The 21588-nt window shown below is 32.2% G+C and overlaps 3 protein-coding genes across 6 annotated transcripts; 1 reads left to right on the forward strand and 2 right to left on the reverse strand.

The window, feature by feature from the left end:
- Positions 1 to 1795: 1795 nt before the first annotated feature.
- On the forward strand, positions 1796 to 9743 carry LOC107638758 (myb family transcription factor PHL7). Of its 4 annotated transcripts, XM_021120660.2 has the most exons (8): positions 5458 to 5632; positions 6758 to 7065; positions 7292 to 7501; positions 7597 to 7673; positions 7756 to 7798; positions 7907 to 7967; positions 8160 to 8229; positions 9027 to 9743. In XM_021120660.2, the coding sequence occupies exons 3-8, from the start codon at positions 7303 to 7305 to the stop codon at positions 9534 to 9536; spliced, it is 960 nt and encodes a 319-aa protein (XP_020976319.1). In that variant the 5' UTR covers positions 5458 to 5632; positions 6758 to 7065; positions 7292 to 7302; the 3' UTR covers positions 9537 to 9743. The 4 variants fall into 4 exon arrangements, with proteins under 4 accessions (XP_016197620.1, XP_016197618.1, XP_020976319.1 ...); XM_016342134.3 differs by lacking the exons at positions 5458 to 5632; positions 6758 to 7065 and adding an exon at positions 1796 to 2019; XM_016342132.3 differs by lacking the exon at positions 6758 to 7065 and having other exon boundaries at positions 5419 to 5632.
- A 1396-nt stretch (positions 9744 to 11139) lies between these two features.
- LOC107635972 (uncharacterized) lies at positions 11140 to 16539 on the reverse strand. Its single transcript, XM_088483376.1, has 13 exons — positions 16252 to 16539; positions 15522 to 15758; positions 15087 to 15168; positions 14866 to 14969; positions 14611 to 14737; positions 14267 to 14361; positions 13736 to 13859; positions 13218 to 13298; positions 12946 to 13044; positions 12692 to 12871; positions 12391 to 12531; positions 11908 to 12045; positions 11140 to 11723 (listed from the first exon to the last, which is right to left on the reverse strand). The coding sequence occupies exons 2-13, from the start codon at positions 15560 to 15562 to the stop codon at positions 11511 to 11513; spliced, it is 1425 nt and encodes a 474-aa protein (XP_088339502.1). The 5' UTR covers positions 15563 to 15758; positions 16252 to 16539; the 3' UTR covers positions 11140 to 11510.
- A 1831-nt stretch (positions 16540 to 18370) lies between these two features.
- On the reverse strand, positions 18371 to 21145 carry LOC107638761 (heme oxygenase 1, chloroplastic). The gene is made up of 4 exons (XM_016342138.3): positions 20541 to 21145; positions 19778 to 20001; positions 18803 to 18910; positions 18371 to 18625 (listed from the first exon to the last, which is right to left on the reverse strand). The coding sequence occupies exons 1-4, from the start codon at positions 20956 to 20958 to the stop codon at positions 18533 to 18535; spliced, it is 843 nt and encodes a 280-aa protein (XP_016197624.1). The 5' UTR covers positions 20959 to 21145; the 3' UTR covers positions 18371 to 18532.
- Between the last annotated feature and the right edge of the window lie 443 nt (positions 21146 to 21588).

The raw sequence follows: 21588 nt of genomic DNA on the forward strand, positions 1-21588 counted from the left end.
GTTTGCCTCACATAGAGCTGCACCGGGTTCAAATCCTCATGGAAAAATATAGAACCATGCTAATTGTGTGTACCCATGTAATGTGTGTGAGTGTGTAGTACATGGGTGTAATGTCTAGGATTGGGGACTGTCCAATCCACTTGACCAGAAAAAAAAAAAAACATAGAGAATGCTATACACTTGAAATTTGTAACACCCTAAAAAAAAGTTTAATTACTGTGTTGTTCTTTATAGTTTCGCGAAATTTTTAATTAGGTCTCTATACTTTTTTTCTTTTAATTGGGTCTCTGTACCAAATTTTTTTTCGAGAAATATTTATTTTGTTTATGTAGAAAAAAAAATCCAATTTTAACAACCCTAAATTATCACATACATAACAGGACTATGTATACTATATTCCCAAATAAATGAAACAATATGAGACAATTCTATAATACATACCCTCATGTACAAAATGTAGCATCTGTAGTGTACAGAATTAGAAGATTGGTCATTCCTGGGGTGGAATATCATAGTGATAGAAACAATAAAGAAAATTGTACTATTTGAAGGGAGAATCAATAGAAATTTGCTAAATAGTGGAGAAAATGTTGATTTACAACAAATAAACACCCTTATATAAGGTAGTAATTAATTATTACACTAATTAATTATAATTATAATGTAATTATTCTCTAATTTTTCAACTAACAAAATAATCTCTGATGTAATTAATACGATTTCACTAACAAAATTCAAAATCAGCTAGTTTATTTATTTATTTTATATTTTTGGTGTTAACTTTTTACATAATTATCAAATTACATGTTTCTTTATGATTATTAACATGGTAGATAAAAAATAGTTATTTTTATTAATATAATAATATGTAATAAAATAGTAAAATACACGTATAAAATTTGTTTACACTGGAAGGTATAATAATAATAATAATAATAATAATAATAATAATAATAATAATAATAATAATAATAATAATAATAATAAAAAATAGAGTAAAATATCGTTTTTGTCCTTAACGTTTGGGGTAAGTCTTATTTGTATCCCTAATGTTTAAATCGTTCTATTTGTATCCTTAACGTTTATAAAAGTGATTCAATGTTATCCTACTATCAATTATACTAACAAATCAGATCATATTTTTCAATTATTCTCACTTGGATGTATTCATTCTCAATTAGGTCTCACTTGTATGTGATTGATTTTAATATTATACCCACTATTTGTGTTTAGATTCAATTATGTCCTTAGAAAAGTGAATTATGTAAATATTGTAGGAATTAGTTTCAATATTTGATGAGCTATTTTTCGGAGTAGATAATCGATTCTATTCCAGACATTTATATTCTAACTTCAAGAAGAGGTTTTTAAAACTCAAACTAAAGCGCTCATGATGTGGAATTGACGGCAGGATAATATTGAATCACTTTTACAAACGTTAGGGATACAAATAGGACGATTTAAACGTTAGGGACAAAAATAAGATTTACCCCAAAGGTTGGAGATAAAAACGATACTTTACTCTAATAAATAAATAAATAAATAAATAAGCAGTTTGATATTTTGAATGCATGGTTTTGCATTGTTGAATCCATAGATAAATCCAGTTTATTTTGTGAAGAAAGCAATATATAGGAAATTGACTAGACTGCCGGAATATTATTTATTGAATATATTTAGAATCAATTGGGAATATTACATTGAAGATTCCATCATAGCCAATTACTATGCTTTAGGTTTGTTTCTTGTCTCACCTCACAACCAATAATAGCTACTAAATTCTATCTTTTCACCCATTCACACCACTTGGGACTTGGAATTATAGTCATACTAGGTAACATTTCACACACAATCAATAAGTAAATAAATCCAAAACTCTAAAACAAAGAATTCAAGGCCACATAAAAGTCACCAACTTCACATGCTTGAGGAGATTGATGATCATCATCATCATCAAGCAAGTTAGAGACACTATAATTATCTCTTTCTTCTGATCTTCTTCTTTGCCTCAATAACAGGGTATGTTCTATCCCTATATATCTTCTCTTTTTCATTTCCAACTTTCTCTTTTAGCTATATTAGAGCAAACACTACTATATATAGAAATTTTGTTTTTTTTTTTTTATATTCTTTATTAATTTGGTTGTTATATATAATCAATATGAGATTAGACCTAAGTAGTAGCAAAATCCTTTTTATGATGTTAAGAACTGTTTGGCCATCGATTTTAACAGTATTCGTGAATTATCACGATGGTTACTAAGAAAGTTCTATTTAAACTAAAGTGGCAATTTTTATATTTAATAACTCACTCCCTTATAAATTAAAAGAATAAAATACTACATATAATTTATTAATAATCTCTATTTATTACTGTATATATGTACACTTCTAATAATATATATAAATAGAAGTATGTATTTAACTTTATTAATAGAAAATATATAAAAGATTGACAATATATATATTCAAACCCTAAAGTTATTTAATAATAACTTATATTAAGACGTTTTTTTTTGGTGTTTGATGTAATTCTATATATAGTAAGACTAAGGACTTTATAAAAGAGGATAATGCATGAGAAAAATAATTATGAAATCATGACCCTCCAACGGCATAGCGCTTAGAAATGGAATATTTTATAAGATTTTTTTGAAAGCCTTATTATTATTATTATTATTATTATTATTATTATTATGGTGTTTATAAGTTTAAATTATTTGGAATAATTATTTGAGCTTGGCATGCATAATCATCATTGTGAATGAATACCATAAGCTATGAGTGGTTGATGACACATGGCAAGGTATCAATGGTATATAGTTTATTTGGAGAGTGAATGTTCATAAAATTCTTTGAATGATTCACGTACCTATTACTATTAGCTAGGATATATATATATTTATATATAGGTTAAAAGATCATACTCATTATCAACCACAATAATTGCATAATTAAAGAAATGAAAATAACCCAAGTTTAATGCTTGACATGCTTATTTCAATTTAGGGTTTCGTGTTGAACTTCTATTTCTCTGTCTACGGATACTTTTAAATTCTAAGAGCATTTTTTAGCTTTATTAATTATCTTTGATAAAAAAAAAACCTATATTATAGCATATTTTTTTTTAAACTCTATTTGTTTCATTATTAAGATTGGTTTTCTATTATTATATAGCTTTTGATGAACTATTGCATGTGATTTTGAACTATCAATAATTAAAGTGGAAAACGTGTTCAAATAGAAATAATACTTAATTTGATTTCTGAATTTGTATGTAAATTTTTAGTTTAATTTTTAAAATTTTAATTGTTTTTATTTTGTCTATAAATTTTGTAAATATGATTTATGTTAGTTTTTGAAATAATTTTTGATAGATAAATATTAACAAAACAATGTAGAGTTTGATGTCACATTGAATTCTGTACAACTGTATCATTTTGGTTTTGATACTCATATAATAGCACAAAAATAATATCGTAAGTGATGTTTATTAAAAAAAATTATTTCCAAAACAAATGATACAATATTATTTTTAAACTATTTGAGTGTTAAAACTAATTCATATAAGCATCTTATTAATGTTTAAATGTCAAAATTATCTCAGGGACTATAAATCACATTTACAAAAATTAAAGACTAAATAGAAATAATTAAAATTTTAAAAATTAAATTAAAATTCACATATAAATTTAAAAATCAAATTAAATATTAACTCGTATTGAAATCCATGCTTTATGGATTTCATGATTCATGATTTTACCCTAACTCATAAACAACCATTAATTTTTCATTAATTTCCTTTTCACCTTTGCATTCTGGGGCTTCTAATTAGTTTATCGTAATACTCTATTATTAATACGTGCCTTGATTTATTAGTGAAATCTATACTTGTGTGGTTCATCTTTCTAAAACAATGGAACCTCTATATATATATATATATTTTATTTATATGTATAAATATATTATAAATTAATTTTTTCTTTTTTATAAAAACTTTTTTTATTTGACAACTATATTAGCTGAATCCTATATTATATTAAGATTATTATTATTATGTTATATCATACTAAAATCCAAATTTATTTTCTTCCAAATAATGGTCGATGGACCAAGAATTAAATGATTCGGTGGAAAAATACCAGAAAGAAGACTTTGAAATATTTGACTCAAGGAATGGACAAGAAAGAGTGGTTAGTTTGGTTAAATAATAAATAGTTCAATTCAATATTTCAATAGCACCCCTGCTATGGAATCAATATATGCTAGTAATTAATTTATTAGCATATATGAAAGCAAAGTACGAAGGAAAATCCTATACACACAAGCCCTAGTAAAAAAATGGCTGCCATGTATGTTGAGTGAATTTTACTTGTAATACCAAGGATTTGTTATTTTTGAATTTTTTTTTAAAAGTTAGGAGCGAGACTCAGATTTGTAACTTTTTAAGTGAGTATGAAAAAATTATGTCATTTGAGTTATAATTTATTAGCTTTTGAAGTTATTCTTTTAAATAAAGGGGGAAAAATTATGTCATATTTTTGTATCTAATTGTTAAAAGATACAAAATAAAAGAAATTTGTATTTATATTATGCCTATGATGATGTTAAATATACAATCATACACTATATTTACATAAAAAATAATCACTAATAAATTGTTTGTATAAAAACATACAATAGAATTATATTCATATTTATAATAAAAATCTCATAATAATAATACAAACTACTAATTAAATTCATATTTATAATTAAAACACGAATAAAATAACTGATTTTTTATGTTTATAAAAACATTTTTAATTCTATTTAAAATATTTGATTATTTTATTATAAAAATTAATGATTTTAATAGTTAATTATGTTGTAAAAAATATAAATATATTATGATCGGTATATGATATTGATTAAATATTTAATTATAAACTTATAGTTTATTTGGATAAACTTTTATGAAAAGATTTTTTTTAAGTTATTTTTTTTAAAAAATTAAAATTAATTTTATATTTAGATATTTTATATAAAAATATTTTTTTATCAAACAATTATATTTGAATATAATATAATAAAAATATTTTTTATTTATTATGTTAAAAATATATTTTTTTAAGTAAAAATAGATGTAAATTATAATTTTTTTAAAAATATATTTTTTTATTTTTTTAATATTTTTATTTTTATTACTAATATTTTATTAAACGCATCAAAAAAAATAAAAAATCTTTTTTCATTAAATTTTGTTTAACAAGTTAATAGTATACTTAAACAAGCTCTTAATATTTTTTCTTCAAAATTCTTAAAACTTGGTATTTGTGTGTGGTATTTCCTATTTTTAGAATTTTATAAAAAAAATAAAAGTAATGAAATCATATTTTCCATTCCCACTTTTTATTATATAATAAAAACAGAAAACTGTAAAAAAAAAAAAAAAGAAATAGAATCCAAAATCCATAGGACCAAAGGAAATGCCATTGGAGGGGTATGAGTGTGTGTGTCACTGCATAGCAAGAGAGAGAGAGAGAGAGAGAGAGAGAGAAGAGAGAGAAACAGCACAGAACTACACAGCTCCGAAATTGAAGGGAGCGAAATTTTTTTGTTATGCGTTGTCGTTTGGATTGCGTAGATCTGGGTACGTATCCATTCCTTCTTCTTCTTCTTCTTCTTCTTCTTCTTCTTCTTCTTTCAATCACAATCTCTTTTCTCTCTCTGAAGCTGCTTCTTCTTCTGCATTTCATTTCCTTTGTTTCTTAACTTTTTTGGCGACCCTTTTGGCATTAATTCCTTTGAGCTTCAACTCAGTGCTACTCTTCTCTATTGCATCACCCTCAAGTTTGTGTTTTTAATTTCAAGCCTTTGACTTTCTACTTTTTCAAAATTGCACCCTACACTTTGTAACGTTCCGTGCTTTGCGACTAGAGAATGGGAGCTTTTCTCACTTTTATTTTTTTAAAGCTGTAAAATTTTCAGATTTTCGTGATCATTCAAGAGTTGGGTCATTCTAATTTCGGGTCATAACCCCAATTTTGGGGGGATGTAAAAATTTAGTAATTGGTTTATTAGAGTTGAGGTTCTTCAATTTTGAGGGTGTGGCCTGATATTCATAGGTATTAATGTGATGAAAATTCAATTAGTCAACTTTGAAGGATATTACCCTGTTCTCTAATGTTGCTAGGTTGCATCAGATGTTGTATGAGAATGAATATAATAATAGTCTTTGCTTTAAGTAACAATAATGATGCTTTTTAGTTCTCTGCAAACAATATGATGATATCTTTGTGACTTAGTAAAGTTTAAGGAGAAATCAACCTCATTTAGGGATAAGTACCTCAAAGGCTCAAATTGTGTTGGCTTCACCTTTTATTCTGCCCTACTACAGCTGACTGAGCTGAAAATTTGGTTCTTCCTTGTATCAATGTATCTAGCTAAAAATTGTATCCAAATATATTATTTCAAGGATGTAACAAATTTTCAGAGTCATGGTAAAATGGGATCGAGGGAGGATTAGATAAGTTGGATGGTTATTGGAGAGGGATAATTTGGTGCTAGGGGGAAGCATAGTTATATTTTAAAGGATATTGTTCCGAAGTGCCTTAGGAAGCTAAATGTCATTTTGTATAAGTATATTGTAGAATGTAGATAATGATTTAATGCCTTTATTGAGTGCCATTTTGTAAAAGAACAAGAAAAGTTAACCTAGTTCAAGACCACTTGGCTTAAGTTGCTTAGACATTGGAACATTGTGGTTTTGTATCAGAAGGTTTGAGGTTCTCCTAAAAGCTCAACTGAAGAGAGAAGTGAAGGAAGAAATTCGCTTTAGATGAAGAACAAAATGAACAAGTGTCTACTGGTCTTGAGTTTGTGATAGTGTGTACTCTCCACTATGGACAGTGGTGTTCATGGTAAATATTGCTGTGTTGAAGGATCCACATATTGCAGTCAATGCTTCTTGGATACATGGGAGTGTTTGTTAAGGTCAAAATATGTTGCGACTTGCAAACAATGATATCTATAGTTGGTTGAGGGAGGATCTCTATAATGTAACGCTCCATGATCAAACAAAATGTGAGTAGATCTTAGATTAGGAGTGGGATCAGAACATGTTAATTTCAATTTTTCATTTAGGAATATTTGAGGTTACTCTTGAAGAAATTCCTCTCTTGATTGTGTTGTGTGCATATCTCTGATTGTTCCCCATTTCTTTGACAACCTGTTAAAATATGCAGTAAGGTTCAGGATGTCAGTACTAATTTCCACATTATATTCTGTTATTTTTTATGTTTTCTGTCAGATAAATGACAAATGTATCATCAAAAGAGTGTCCCTAGTTCAAGTTTAATCGGAAGCAATTCATTGGTTCATGGTAGTAGCACAATGGATCCTGGCAATGGAGACAATCTTTCCAACAACCCTAATCTCGCCTCAAAGCAACGTTTACGGTGGACACATGAGCTACATGAGCGCTTTGTTGATGCTGTGGCACAGCTTGGTGGACCAGATCGTGAGTATTACCCCCTGGCTTTTTGTTGGATGAAGAAATTATCTAACTTGTATGCATGAGTATTAGATTCTCAAACTATCCTTTTTCCCCCTCAGGCGCTACACCGAAAGGTGTCCTTAGAGTTATGGGTGTACAAGGCTTAACAATCTACCATGTGAAAAGTCATTTACAGGTAACGTGTTTCCAGGGTCTCTCGGTATCTGTTATTCTAATTCATTTCTTCTTTGTTCACTCTACTATTCTGCTGCATCCAGAAATATCGTCTAGCAAAGTACCTACCTGATTCCTCGTCTGATGGTATGTCTCTGAGTTTCACTGTTTCAAATTCACATATATGAGTATATTCATTATACTTTGAATTCTCCCTTAGATTTGATTGGTGATAACTTCTAAAATTGTTTGTAGAAGGAAAGAAAACTGACAAGAAAGAAGCAGGGGATATGCTTTCCAATCTAGATGGTTCACCGTGAGTATACACGCTATGATTTATACCCTCATTACTAATGCACATTTAGCTAGACAACCATATGTTATGCTTACTATGTGTTCAATGCGTTGAAGCTGTTGCTGGGAGAAAAAGTAACTTGCTTTTTTTCCCCTCAAAAGTTCTGGTGGTATATAAATGACTGAAATTATGTGTGGTCTTGTCTGTCTGCAGTGGGATGCAAATTACTGAAGCATTAAAGCTTCAAATGGAGGTGCAGAAACGCCTACATGAACAATTGGAGGTAAATTTTATTGAACTGATCTAATGGGTTATATTACATTAACATATTTGGTTATTAATCGTATCACATTTAATCATGCGAGATGAAGTGATGAGTTTGATATCTAATTTATGCGAGTCAACACTAATTGTTATTTATTACATAAAAAACTATACACTAGGTTTTATTATCCAAGGTGTATATACTGATCAACACATTTGCATGAGTAATGCCGCTACCAGTTGAGATTTTGATTATAAGAGCCTCTGCCTGAGTAGTACCCTATAGCCCTAAACTGTCTTGCACAATACACAATTGTATTATCAAATCTACATGCATTTGCAGACAATTTTACCAAACTCTAATTTAAGGGAAGATGATAAATTTACATGAATGCATTTACAGGGCATTAATTGTAACATGTTAACATAATTTTTTTTTATTTTAAGGCCTTTTTTCAAGGAATAGTGTGAGCTAGTTCCAGTGTAAGCAAGATAATTGTTGAAAAGATTGTTTTAACAAGATATACTGCATGGTTTTGTGATGGCAAGAGAGAATCAGCACACCATTGATCATCATATTTTGATCATGTAAACAATTTATAATTCTTGAAAGTTCTATATACTTAAAGACTTGTGATTGTAGAGGAATCAATGACCTTTCTTGGATGTCTTTGACTTGTGAAATTCCAAAATATTTCTACCTTTGTTATAAAAACAAATACATGCATTTTTTTCCTTCAGAGTTTTGGTTTTTAAATTAAGAATCAATTCAATATGCTGAATGGTGAATTGTAATCATATTTTGATATGGAACAGGTTCAGAGGCAGCTACAATTGAGGATAGAAGCCCAGGGTAAATACTTAAAAAAGATAATTGAAGAGCAACAACGGCTCAGTGGGGTTCTTTCAGATGTACCCGGCTCTGGGATTGCTGGGCAAGTTCCAGAAGATACCTTTCCAGATCCTGATAACAAGACTGATCCGGCAACTCCTGATCCGGAGAAAGCAGCCAAAGAACGTGCCCCAGCAAAGAGTCTTTCAAATGAATCTTTTTCGTCTCACCACGAACCGTTGACGCCAGATTCTGGTTCCCCTGCTGACAGCCCCAAAGGGGAGAGATCAACCAAGAGGCAAAAAGTAAGTGTGGAGGCAACATTTTCCAAACCGGATATGGTGCTCCCGCATCAGATACTGGAGTCGAGCATGTCGTCGTACCAGCAATCAAGCACCGTTTTCCTTACACAAGATCAATTTGATCCATCATTGGGTATGTCTGCTAGAAATAGCGAGGAATTGGAGAAGGTTGGTAGTGGCAGTAACATTTGATTGGCTGTAATGTGTAGTAGCTAGTGCACTAGGACTGACTCTGTCAACTTTCTAAGCTTAGTTTCTGTGTTATATTATGTACTCCTTAGTGGATGAAGGAACCTGTTCTTAACAGATTCCTAAGGTCTAGTTTTCAGTTCAATACTTACCAAATACTAAGCCTTTTAATTTCATTTAGTGAGCTGATTTGAATTGGGGTTAAAGAAAGCATCTAGTAAACTGCTGCATAAACCTATTTATTCTGCATCATTTCGCTGTCTGTGTTGGGGTATAATTTAATGTTTGCTTATGCCAATAATAAAACTATATGTTGCTGTTTGTAATGTATAGATGTTTGCATGGAAAAATCTTGCAGATGATGCTTTATTTCAAGAAAAATGTTATTAATGAAATCTGATATAAACAAGACAAGATTCTAAAAGTTACATGTTGAACCGTGTTTGAGTCCTTTTAAGCTAGTCAAAGTTGGAATCAAATTATCAAGTGCAACTTTTGAATTTGAATATCTTACAATGGTGGGTCACCCCTAGAATCCTGTGAGTTTTGGAAAAAGAAAGAACTTCATGTTATTGAGAAAAAAAAGGGAAAAAAATATTATTTGTCTTAAACTTTTTTCTCTCCCACTCCCATGATCTAGGAGTGGCAAATGGGAAAGTTTGCCCTACCAAAAGCCCCCTGTCCCATCTAGTGACGCGGACACACGGTCTTGAATTCTTCCTTTGCCAACCATTTTAATAAATTTATAATTTTTAAAGACAAAAATTATAATTTCTAAATTTACAAACATTAAAATTTTTATAATTATAAATATGTAATAAACATAATTATAAACTAAGTTTTTTTGAAACAATAATAAAACTAACATTGTCCAAAACAAAACAAACATTATCCAAAACATATAATTAAACATCTTTAAGTTTATAATCAATCAAACATAAAACATAATCCAAAATATAACTTAGAACATCTTCAATTATTATCTTTATCCTCTTGTAGATCAATAACATCATAGAAATTTGTAAAAAAATGGTCCTAACAAAAAAAATGCTTGGCCCGGCGGAGAAGCCCGCCCCACCTAGTCGAAGCCCGTCAAAACCCACAGATTAGGCGGTCTCAAATTTCCAGCCCAACTCGCAAAAAATTGCGGGTTACGCAGGCTGTCCCAACGAGTTTCGACCCGTTTGCCACCCCTACTCCCATCAACAAGTTATCCATTTTTGTCTTTTCAAGTTTTAACTATATATAAAAGAAAAAAATTGATAAAAAGCATTATCCAGAAAATATAAAAAGTCCTTACCCTAAAGATTAAATATAAGAAATATTTGATATGTGAGACAAGATAGACCAAACGTCAAATGATGTTTAAGTATAGAAATTAGATATTGTAATATCACTGGTGAGAAGCATTGTATTTTGATAGCAATGTCAATGCAAACATTAAGTAGAATTCATTTCAAAATTTCAGTTGTCACATTCCACTACAGTTCGTTAGGAATTTGGGAAGAGGGTAATGTTACCAAGTTACTTCAAGTGTCTTATAGTTTATGTCAGAAATGTTATCTAATCACACAAGAAGCACCAAGTTTACAGAATGCAACAGAGGTGAGTCACATCCAAAGCCTCAATAAACAACTGGTATAATCAGGGCCAAGTATACAAAGCATTATTTTTTGCTCATTTAGTAGTACATTCTTGAATTTTCCTAAAAGAGAACCAACTAGTCAAGCTACAAAGAAAGTTGGATTTCCTGGGCTACCTAACAATATCAATGCATTTTAAATTGGCAGCCCGGTGCATAAGCATTCCATGTTAGCGCAGGGTCCAGGAAAAGACCGCACCCAAAGGATATAATGTAGGCGGCCTAACCTGATAATTACATCAGTGGCTGATTCCACGGGTTAAAAAAATTTTACATTGATGTGGAAAAATTTTACAATAAGATGGATTACAAGATGCAATAGCAACCAAGACTAATCAAGATGACTGGTGTCTTTGATGGAAAGATCCCCTTGGCATACAACAACGCCGCAGGCGTCGACTAAGGGACTCGATCTTTTCTAACCCGTCGGATTTAATCTTCTTTGCTTTATCAGGTTTCTTCTTCTTCTTCTTTTCCTTTTGACTCTTTTCGTCTTCTTTCTTGTCCGGCAAGATTTCTCTCATGCTTCCCATGGGAGTAAAGAATAACTTGCATATTTCGATATAATTTACATGCGAAGCACAAAACACCAATGTCAATTTATGGATTACCATATCACTTTGATATAACTTAGCAGGCAAGTAACTGCCACATTACTATTGCACATCTTCAAATCAATTTTGTGCTCTTAACTGATGAATAAATCAGATAGAAATAGAGATAGAGACAGACCTCAGAAGCATTATCGTCAGCTCCATGATCTGTAGTAGGTTCCTCGTCGCTGTTTCCCATAATGGAACATCTGCCCCAGCTTTCTCTAGTTGAGCTATTACATGAGTAAGAATCTCGGTTCAAGACATCTGGCTCGTCCTGTAAAGTCATTAAACATCATTTCAAAGAAAGATTAAATCTGCTAACTGACATGTTTAAACCACTAAAGACATCAGTAGCAACAATTTCTACAGGAAATAAAAAAATATTTCTATAAAAAATAAAAACCCATAAGATAAACTTAAATGTCAGTGGTACCGAAAACTATGTCAATCTTATTTCTAAGCACAAAGGTTTTATGCAAACTGGGGACGCAAACTGCGCGGCCGTTAACTATTCGAATAGCCTTGAAGTCTACATCATGGCCTTAAAGGCAATGAATGTTTAAATAGAATAAAAGTTTCAAAGGAAAATAGCATAGGCAGATGGAAGGAGAGATCTTACTGTAGTCACTGGGACAACTTCTGAGGGAAGGCCTCCAACTGAATCTACAAATGAAGCGTTCGGAGCAGAAGAAGATGAACTTGCAGCATCAGTAGTTGATGCTGCAGACCGCAGACTAGAGAGTATCTCATATAACAGGCTCTACCAATAAAAGCAAGAGCAGATTAGTATCTAAAAATCTGATAACATAAGTTGCATAAGAAGCTTGGTGATGTATCATTCTGGTTCATAAGTTGCATTTTGGGTGCAAAGTGATTTCATCAAGAAATAGAATTCTATACACTATGCTTATTAATATTACCTCATCCAAACCAGAACCAAGTCTCAAACTCCCCAGATTGAAATATTTATCAACCTTTCGAGTTCTAGGAATTGGAGGAGGGTGGAGCACCTTACAGAAGAAAACAGCAACTGAATCAAAAAAGGACTGTGGTCGAGAGGAGTTGTGATCGCCATTAAATCTTATGACATTTTTATCACCCTACAAATTTAGAGATCATGTAAGATATTTTGGCTATGTCAAATGAGCACATTGACTCAGGTTGGATATAATACCGCATAAACTTTGGAGATGAGTTCAGTGTGGTGGGGCTGAATAAATTTGTCATCGTTAGCATGTGCAAATAAAGCAGGAATGAATGTCTTCGCAGCAACCTGTAAGCTTTAAAAGCATTAAATTAAGACAGACACGAAGGAGATAGCTCTGGCGAAAAAAATGTTTGGCCAGAAAATAAATGCTATTAAATTGGAACTGGTCTAAATACACCATAACATATCAAATAAACAGAAGAAACAAACAAAAATTTGGCTTCAAAATTAATACATACCGGCAAAAGTTTAAGGTCCATGATATCAAACTTCGCCTTCTTTTCGATAACCCTCCGCATGTATTGTACAGCCATTTTAACCTGCTTGTGGACCAATGCAGCAAAATTAAAAGAACATACACAAAATTCAAACTAACCAATGTCAACCATGACAAGAAAGTAGATTGAAACCTCTAAGATGAAAGACTTTATCCACTCCACAGATAGTTAACAATAATCCTATTTCCCAATCCTTTCAATCAAACAGCAAAGTGATCCTCTAAATTTCGAGGGAAGGAAAATAAGAAACCCAGAAGCATTTTAACCAATGTATAAACCCAGAACTGTAACAGCATCTTCACTTATTACTTCATACTACTGCCAAAAACTTATTCACTTATGGTATTGCATTAATCACTTATTCACTTACTCTTCACAATATGGAGATCCTACTTCATTTAATCATTTTTAGTTGCTACTACAAAGGAAAGACAGCATCTTAAGTCCTATGAATATAGAATGAGGGAGAGAGAATGTACAGTGAACTTTGGAAGCCGAATTTTATAAACATCCACGAGCTCCATCATCAGAGTATACAAGTTTGAAAAGGCACTATCCAACACCATTCCAGCAATATAAGGGTCTTCAGCTCCATAAAGAATGCTACATCACACCAAAGTAAAGTGCATAGTCAATTATACCATTGATTTCTCACTAATTATTTTGGTTCCTATAATCTAGATTAATGTACTTGTGATATTAATAACATAGATACCCGAAGTAGTTCAAAAGTTATTTGTAAGGATAAAAAATTGAAGCCTTTTTTTTTAGTATGAAATAAATACCTATTTTTAAATGTTTTAGATGATAAAAATTTATGGTGACAAGGATTAGGAAAAAAAATGAAAAGAAAAGATAAAAAAGACTAATTACAGCCAACACAAAAAACTTTATACAAACCAAAATTGAAATGACCTATATTATAAAGACTAAAAGCACATTCAAGCCTAAAATCAATTGACCAAGAAATTCTTGCAAAAATCAAACTAGTTGATTGGAAATTGTAGTACCTAGTAACGGCACCCATTGATCGTCCCCAGAGACCTATACCTGATATTTGCTTGTTGCTTCTTAAATATGACACTGCCATCTTGAGATCATCTTTCTACATAAAGGGAAAGAGAAACAAAACAAGTTTTTCATATACAACAGATCAAGAGTAAACATCAAAATTGGCACACACACACAAAAAAACAAAAAAAATTAAAGCAAAATTAAAACCGCAAAATTGATCATGAGGGTCTTTATAAATGTGTTGTATTGTTAGTTTCATAGAGTATGTAATATGCAGAAGCTAATGTAAATGGATTCAAACCAATTCAACGAATAAAACATTCTTTAAGAGGTTACTTACTTCATGCCAACCAAGGCTTACATAATCTCCTTCAGATAAGCCTGACCCTGAGAAGTCGAGAGTAAAAACAGTAATATTTGATGGAAGAAGAACGACGACAGCTTCATTGGCATCTGCTCTACAACCACTGCATCATTTGTACACAAATACACATATCAAAAAGGAGAATGGAACAAATGTATCATTCAGAACCAGAACCATATAAAACCTGTTTCAAGCTGCAATAGCTGTCTGTGTCCATAAAGATTAAAATACCTATTTCCATGGCAATATATAACACAAGGAAGAGAAGCATTTTCAGGGAATGGTGAAGGGAGATAATGGCTACACTGCAAGGTATAACCTCTTGAGTTCTTTAGCTGCAAGATTACAAATAAATATATAAGATAACCAAGATTTCAATCTACTGTTTCAAACATTAATTAGTTTTTAAGAATAGACAACAATAGTATACAACAAAATATGTCCATACTTGCCTCCAAATCCTGCCTTATGTATGTTCTTCCGGCAAGGGTGAATTCCTTTTCCCACAGGTACTGTTCTGGATCATACTCAGCCCTGCACGTGGCAAAGCAGATACACTGAAACTATAATCGACAGTCTTGAAAAATAATAATGCAAAATTGAGCAGTGAAAAATGGTGCCCTTAGTCATTTGCATAAGTTTCACAAAAGAGACTAATTTCAGAATAATTGAAGTCTTCGATGAAAATTGTCTCGCGGTTCTTGTAAGATGATTGAAACATGTTCAGCTGAATTCAATACAGTTCAAATTAAATTCAATCACCATGACTAGAAAAACCTCTTTAGCTTGAATACTTAATTAGTCACTCATAACACAGTGCCACTCAGAACCAATATACTTTACAAGTTTGGAATCTAAATATACTAATTCCCAAAGTGGCCGTATACCTGGGAGGACGAATAACGAAATTGATGAATTGGTCAATCATCTTGTTTCAGCATGTAACTCAGAGAAGCTCCGCTTCACGGAATTACAAGTAGAGCGGAGTCTCTGAGTAGGTCATTCAATTCTTCCCCTTAGCCTCAAAATCCTCCCAGGATAGAAAGAACATGCTCATAAAATTTGGCTGCAAAATATTAATTAAGGACACCTTTTTCCAGCACAACCCATGAAATGTTCAATTCCTGTAAAATAAATAAATAAATGGCACAAAAACTTTACAAAGGCTTCATCTAGATAAACCATAGAAAAGGAGCAATAAGCTAGTAATTTTCAATCTAAGCAAAAAAGTTGTCCCTTTCAAATCCGTTAAGCTAGCAATTTGCAATTCTTAACATGAAGTTACTTTATTCAAAAGTCAAAACTTTTCACACTTGAATTCCGTTAAACAATTCCTAAATGAGAAACAATTTTTAAAGCAAACAAATAAATACAGTAAGAAACGGTTAAAGCACACAAAGCAATAATTTGGGCATTAACATCCCAATTCAGATCCCACATTCAAAATCCACACCCCCCCCCCCCCCAAAAAAAAAAATCCACCCACCTTTTTTCTTTGATAACAATAAAAATGCCACATTTGAACAATGCACATGGCAAATGAATCACATTTTAGCAACAAATGGAACAAGGAACTTGGGGAATGGAAAGATAACATGAAAAAGGAAACAACTTTACCAGAATGAAAAAGAGGGTATCTATGATGATAATGTAGGACCCTCCCCTGACGCAGAATCAAAATACAATGCTGCGTTTGAAGAAATTAAACAAAGCCAAATTCAAATGGAATTTTCAAGGAAGAGCCTTTGTTGTTGCTTTTGTGTTGTTCTTGTTTTGTCCCTTTGAATTTTCACAGAGTAAGAGAAATCATAGGAGATTGGAAAACGATGAGAAAATGAAGGAAAAAGAGATGAAAGACAGAGGAAGAGAACGTTTGGGCAGAGACAACAGCTGAATCAGCCAGCTGGATTTTTTTTTTTTTTTTAAACCTTAAAATTTGTCCTCTCCTCATTCTTTCTGTTTTCACAAGTACAGTTAATTTTTTTTTTTTTAATTTTGGGAATTTTAAATATAATTTTAAATTAGATTCACGGTGAGATTCTGTATCTTTGTGTCATTGGTTGAAAAAAGTTTACAAATTTGCATGGGAATTATTTCTTTTATGTTTTATCCACCCTATGTTTCTCTTTAATTTAGAAAGGTTCATAGGAGGCACATGCACAAGTTGCGTGATCATTCTAATATTCTTTTCTTTCAATATTTTTTTGTACATTATCTAAAATTCAATTTGGGATAAGATGTACACAGTACATACCTTTTAGTTAGTTAGGGTAGGTTTTTTACACAAATCTCTAAGTTGTATATTGCAAACTTCAACGTCCGTTGACTAACAGTTAATGATAAATTTTCATAACACGCATTTTATGTTGCAAGAAAAAATGGTAGTGCATAAACTTAGCAAATGTAATAAATTGGTGTGTAATAATATAAAATGACCATTTTTCATTATTTGACATTTAGAGAAGTGATTTATCTTTTGGACATTATGACTTATGAGATGATATTTTTCGTGAAAACAAAATGTGACAACATTATTTTTGAGAATTTAATTTTAGTGCACTCATTGTCAAATAATTTTACACAGATGTCAAGAACAAATGTAATTCACTATTGTATAAAAACATTTTACATGTTAATGTATTAAAATTAAACTCTTATTTTTATATACTAAAATAGTAATTCAAGTTAATATTTATTATTTATAAGTTGTTATTTTAGAAGCATTTCGCTATCACAGTTCAAATCCAACACATGAATAGCCTTTAAATTAAACCAAAAGTTACAGTTAGCCATGAAAATAATTCCTTTGTTTTGGTTGCTCTAAACGCGAAATTTTCCATCTATGAGCCATTATGCAAAAATAATTGAAAATTTCGGCATTGTGATTAAAAACAAGTGATAAAAGACTTGAACAATATACATAAAATAGAACATCTTATCTCTTATCAATCATTGAATAGAAATCCAAACTCACTCCAAATGCAACTCCCACCACCCCATCTAGGGGGGAAATAGATCCTCTCCAGTTAGAGAGAATAAAGTGTCATCTCTCACCTTTAATTCTACAAGTGGGACCAAAATTAAAGAGGAGAGAGAGAACAATGAAAGGTGAGATTAAATACTGGATACCATCCAGTTTTTTTTCCACTGGAGAGGATCTACTCCCATCTAGGGGTAGATGAGTGTATCTCAGGGATGTTATGTGCAAAAAACATTTCTTGTATGAAATAATCAAACAACATACCAGTATGCTCATGTCACTAGAACTACAATCAAGCTTTTACAGTTTTACTTGCAAGCAACTAATATCATGAACTTCAGGTGAACTTCTATGTCATACACTCAGGACACTACATTAGAAAACATACAAGAAAAGAAACCAGAATTTCAGTCACTCTAGTGTTCTTTTAGCCACTTAGAACTCTCTTTTCTTTCTCTTGATAATGGTACTTGTTTCTATTTGTGCCAATCATTGAGGAGAGTAGATATTGTTACACGTATTTTGATAATGTCACTTTGTATTAATGACTTTTTTTTTATATTATTGGTTATCATATTCATGTAAAACTCAATAGAAATAAAGTGTCATTATCAAAATGGAAGCAACACTATCCACTCTCACCAAAGAGATTCAATAACCTTCAAATATATCTTAGTTACTCAGAAAGTAGCCAACAGGTTTGATCCCCTTTAACACTGCCCTTGGAAAAATAATGCAAATTCAGAACCGAATAAATGTTTAGGAAGTTAACTTTTTTATCTGGGAATCAACATTCAGTCTATTGCATCTTGAACTTAACAATTAAAACATATATACACATATTGCAATATTCTTGACTTGCGCCATGCACTTTAATGCTTGTAAATAAACCATATAATAGAGCATGTATTATCATGATCATGAAAGAATTAAACGGAGAATCTCTCCTGAGAACTTGAACGATTTTTCTGTTTCTTCAAGACAGTGGTTCTTCTCTTCCCGAGTCCATTCCTGGTGAAACAACAAAGCATAGTATATTCATCATGCTATCTCACAAAATCTCAAAGCTATAACATATATCACTTGTTCCTTAGAAATAAAGCCACAAAAGAAATCAAGATATTGCTTATTCCTCAGAGATTCTAAAGCAAATGACAAGTTAAAAGTTCGGGAAACCTAGAAACATACTTCGGCAACTTTATTCAACTTGTCCCTCACATTCTGCAACAACTGGGAAAGGTCACCATCCCATTTATAAAACTCCAGCTCCTTTTTGTTTAACAACATTTCAGCAACCTGTCAAAATTAAAATGCGGTAAGAGAATGATTATGGAAAAGGATGATGACCAGGGACTTGACTATGTTAACCCTGATGGCAAACACTTAAAATACAGAGACTTGACTAAATTTTTCCAAAGTATAGGGATTTGCAAAGTAATATGAATCTCATAAGTTCGGTAGATTACAGATCAATAATATAAGCTGTCTCATATACTTGCCTTTAACAGCTACTAACAATAACAGCAGTTAACTAACTGTAACAGAAGATAGTTGTTACTGAGCGAGCAAAAAGACAGATATAGAAGCCAGACTCCTATATTCTGCCTCTATAAAATTTGGGGTAAAACAAGACACATGAAGTGCATATCATTAAGATCGATAGTCCAATTTACATCACTAAACCCTCACAAAATTGAGAAAAGCATCCTTTGATTGATGTAAACCATGAGCAAAAGTTGTAGCCAAATACCTCCGGATGCATTTTACAGCTTTCTAATGATTCTCCATAGAATTTTGAATGAAATAACATGCTAAAAGATTTTATGACACATAGTAGTGGCATATTGGAGGGCACCCACTACTCTATATAGCTAGTATCAAACATAGGCTAGACCCATATACGCCGAAATATATCTGCATCTGAACAAATGAATATCAGACTTCTGTGGCCTACAAGATACACATGAATACATATAGGCTGCACTTCAGTAACTTTTAGCTGCTACTAACAGAAATTACTAACACTAACAGAACACAACTTGAAAAATTTAACATGACAGAAACCGAAGCTGGGATAGCTACATATGCATCATCAGGCACTCTAACAATTAACAAACAATCTGATTTAACCTATTTTTGCACACAAGACTTTGAGAGTGGTACCTTTCTCCCAATCATTCGACCACCAGCTGTATGGGCAAAGTAGATATTGTAAAAGTGGCAAATGAAAGCCTGTGGATCCTTCTGCGACAACTCAATAAGATATTCGGCATAACTACGGCCAGGAGAGGAAGGTTCAGGAATGGTATAGCCTTGCTCCTTAAACCACTCCAAATCTTTCGCCAAACTTGCAGACCTTTCGAGTCCTGTATTTCTGAATTCAGCATCTACAGGTTAAGAATGAGATATGTCATTACTGCCATTATTACATACATGCCAAGAAACACCAAAACCTTAGTTGTTGATACTCCAAACAAAACACCCCGGTTATTAATCTCTCAACTTTACTCATTTTCACGGTTAAGTCACCAATTCATATGATTCAAGTTTACCTAAGCTCAATTATTGCATGCTTCCGGAGCACCTTTTTTTTTTTTTTGTTTCTCACGGTATCCCCCAATCCAGGCCAAGGACTAATCCGTCTCGGACCGGGGTTCCATCTAAGAATTTGGCAATGGTCAATAGGCTGCTGCATGCAAAGGTGGGATTCGAACCCCACATTTGCTTAAGCTGACGAATAAGCTAACTACTTGACAAACTCAAGTTGGTTTCTGGAGCACATTTAATTCGTGCTCCAAGCGCATTGAAAACTACTCATAGATATGCGTATGGATAATGGGTGTAATTGTAACAACCCACGCACGCAAACGATGCTTAAGTTAGGTAAGCAAAACAGATTCAGTTAGTTAGTTAGTTAGTTACTAACATGAAGGATAAGGAGCTTCATCGATGATCTTCTCGAGAGTGTCGTAAACCAACTTGCTATCAACAAGGAACCTAAGGTAGCCATCAACGGTCGGTTCCCACTTAGCGACGGGCTTTTCCTCGGGCTCCGTGACGGGCTTCTCGCCCTCCTTAGCCTGATCCCTCGTGTGCAGCTTCATCGCCACAAACCTCATCTCCTCCACAAACCCCTTCGACTCCCCAGGGTACCGCTTCTTGTTGGACGTCTCCGCCGCCGTCGTTGCAGACACAACAACAACCGCCTTCATCGGCATGCCCCGGAGCGCCGGCGATGATCTCCGTCGAAATTGAAGAGGGAGAGCAGGTGAGGGGAGCCGGACGCAGGGTTTGGTGCAAGAAAGGGATTGAAATTGGGAAAGCGGAGTTGCTAACGACGCCATGGAAGAACCCTAAGTGTGTTGTTGTTGTTGGTGTTGGTTTGAGTAGAAGAAATCGTACAAGATTGATAAACTTAGAGAAGACGAAAGACGGATGAAGAGAATGTTTGGACTCTTTTCTCTCTCTCTCTCTCTGTTCTTGCAAGTAATGTTTATTTATTTTTTGTCAAATTTTTTTCAAATATTTTTTCCTGATATCTGTATAAAAATACAATTATTATTAATTAATTAATTATATATTTAAATTGTTTTTAATTAACAAATAAAAAAAATCCGTATTAATTATTAAAATATGAAAACTCAGTTGTAGTCGACTTCACGTGAAGTAATCAAATCATCTAACGACTCTCAGATATCAACTTCACGTCAAATCCACGAGTTTTCACCTTATTAAAAATATACTGATGTCAAAATAATATTTATTATAAAGGATATAGACGTAAGAAAATTGAAATTTGATTGGGTTCTCACTGAGATTCTGACACTCTGTTTCTTCTTTGTGTCATTGGTTGAGAAAAAAGTTTGCAAATTTGTATCCACACTTATGTTTCATGGCTGAAAAGGATATTCTTTTTCCAACTTTTTTGGTTCAATATCCAATATTCAATTTGGATAAAATACACAGAATTCTCT

The sequence above is a fragment of the Arachis ipaensis genome, chromosome B4 (assembly GCF_059453495.1).
Source record: "Arachis ipaensis isolate K30076 ecotype BB chromosome B4, ASM5945349v1, whole genome shotgun sequence".
In the NCBI taxonomy this organism is placed as follows: domain Eukaryota; kingdom Viridiplantae; phylum Streptophyta; class Magnoliopsida; order Fabales; family Fabaceae; genus Arachis; species Arachis ipaensis.

Coding starts and splice junctions, on each gene's coding strand:
- LOC107638761 (XM_016342138.3), bottom strand. CDS start 20,958: ATGGCGTCGTTAGCAACTCCGCTTTCCCAATTTCAATCCCTTTCTTGC. Junction 20,002..20,540: donor TGAAGCTCCTTATCCTTCAT/GTTAGTAACTAA, acceptor CTTAACCTGTAG/ATGCTGAATTCAGAAATACA. Junction 18,911..19,777: donor GTCGAATGATTGGGAGAAAG/GTACCACTCTCA, acceptor TAATTTTGACAG/GTTGCTGAAATGTTGTTAAA.
- LOC107635972 (XM_088483376.1), bottom strand. CDS start 15,562: ATGATTGACCAATTCATCAATTTCGTTATTCGTCCTCCCAG. Junction 14,970..15,086: donor ACATAAGGCAGGATTTGGAG/GCAAGTATGGAC, acceptor GTAATCTTGCAG/CTAAAGAACTCAAGAGGTTA. Junction 11,724..11,907: donor CTGACGATAATGCTTCTGAG/GTCTGTCTCTAT, acceptor GAAATATGCAAG/TTATTCTTTACTCCCATGGG.
- LOC107638758 (XM_016342134.3), top strand. CDS start 7,303: ATGTATCATCAAAAGAGTGTCCCTAGTTCAAGTTTAATCGGAAGCAAT. Junction 7,799..7,906: donor ACCTGATTCCTCGTCTGATG/GTATGTCTCTGA, acceptor AATTGTTTGTAG/AAGGAAAGAAAACTGACAAG. Junction 8,230..9,026: donor GCCTACATGAACAATTGGAG/GTAAATTTTATT, acceptor GATATGGAACAG/GTTCAGAGGCAGCTACAATT.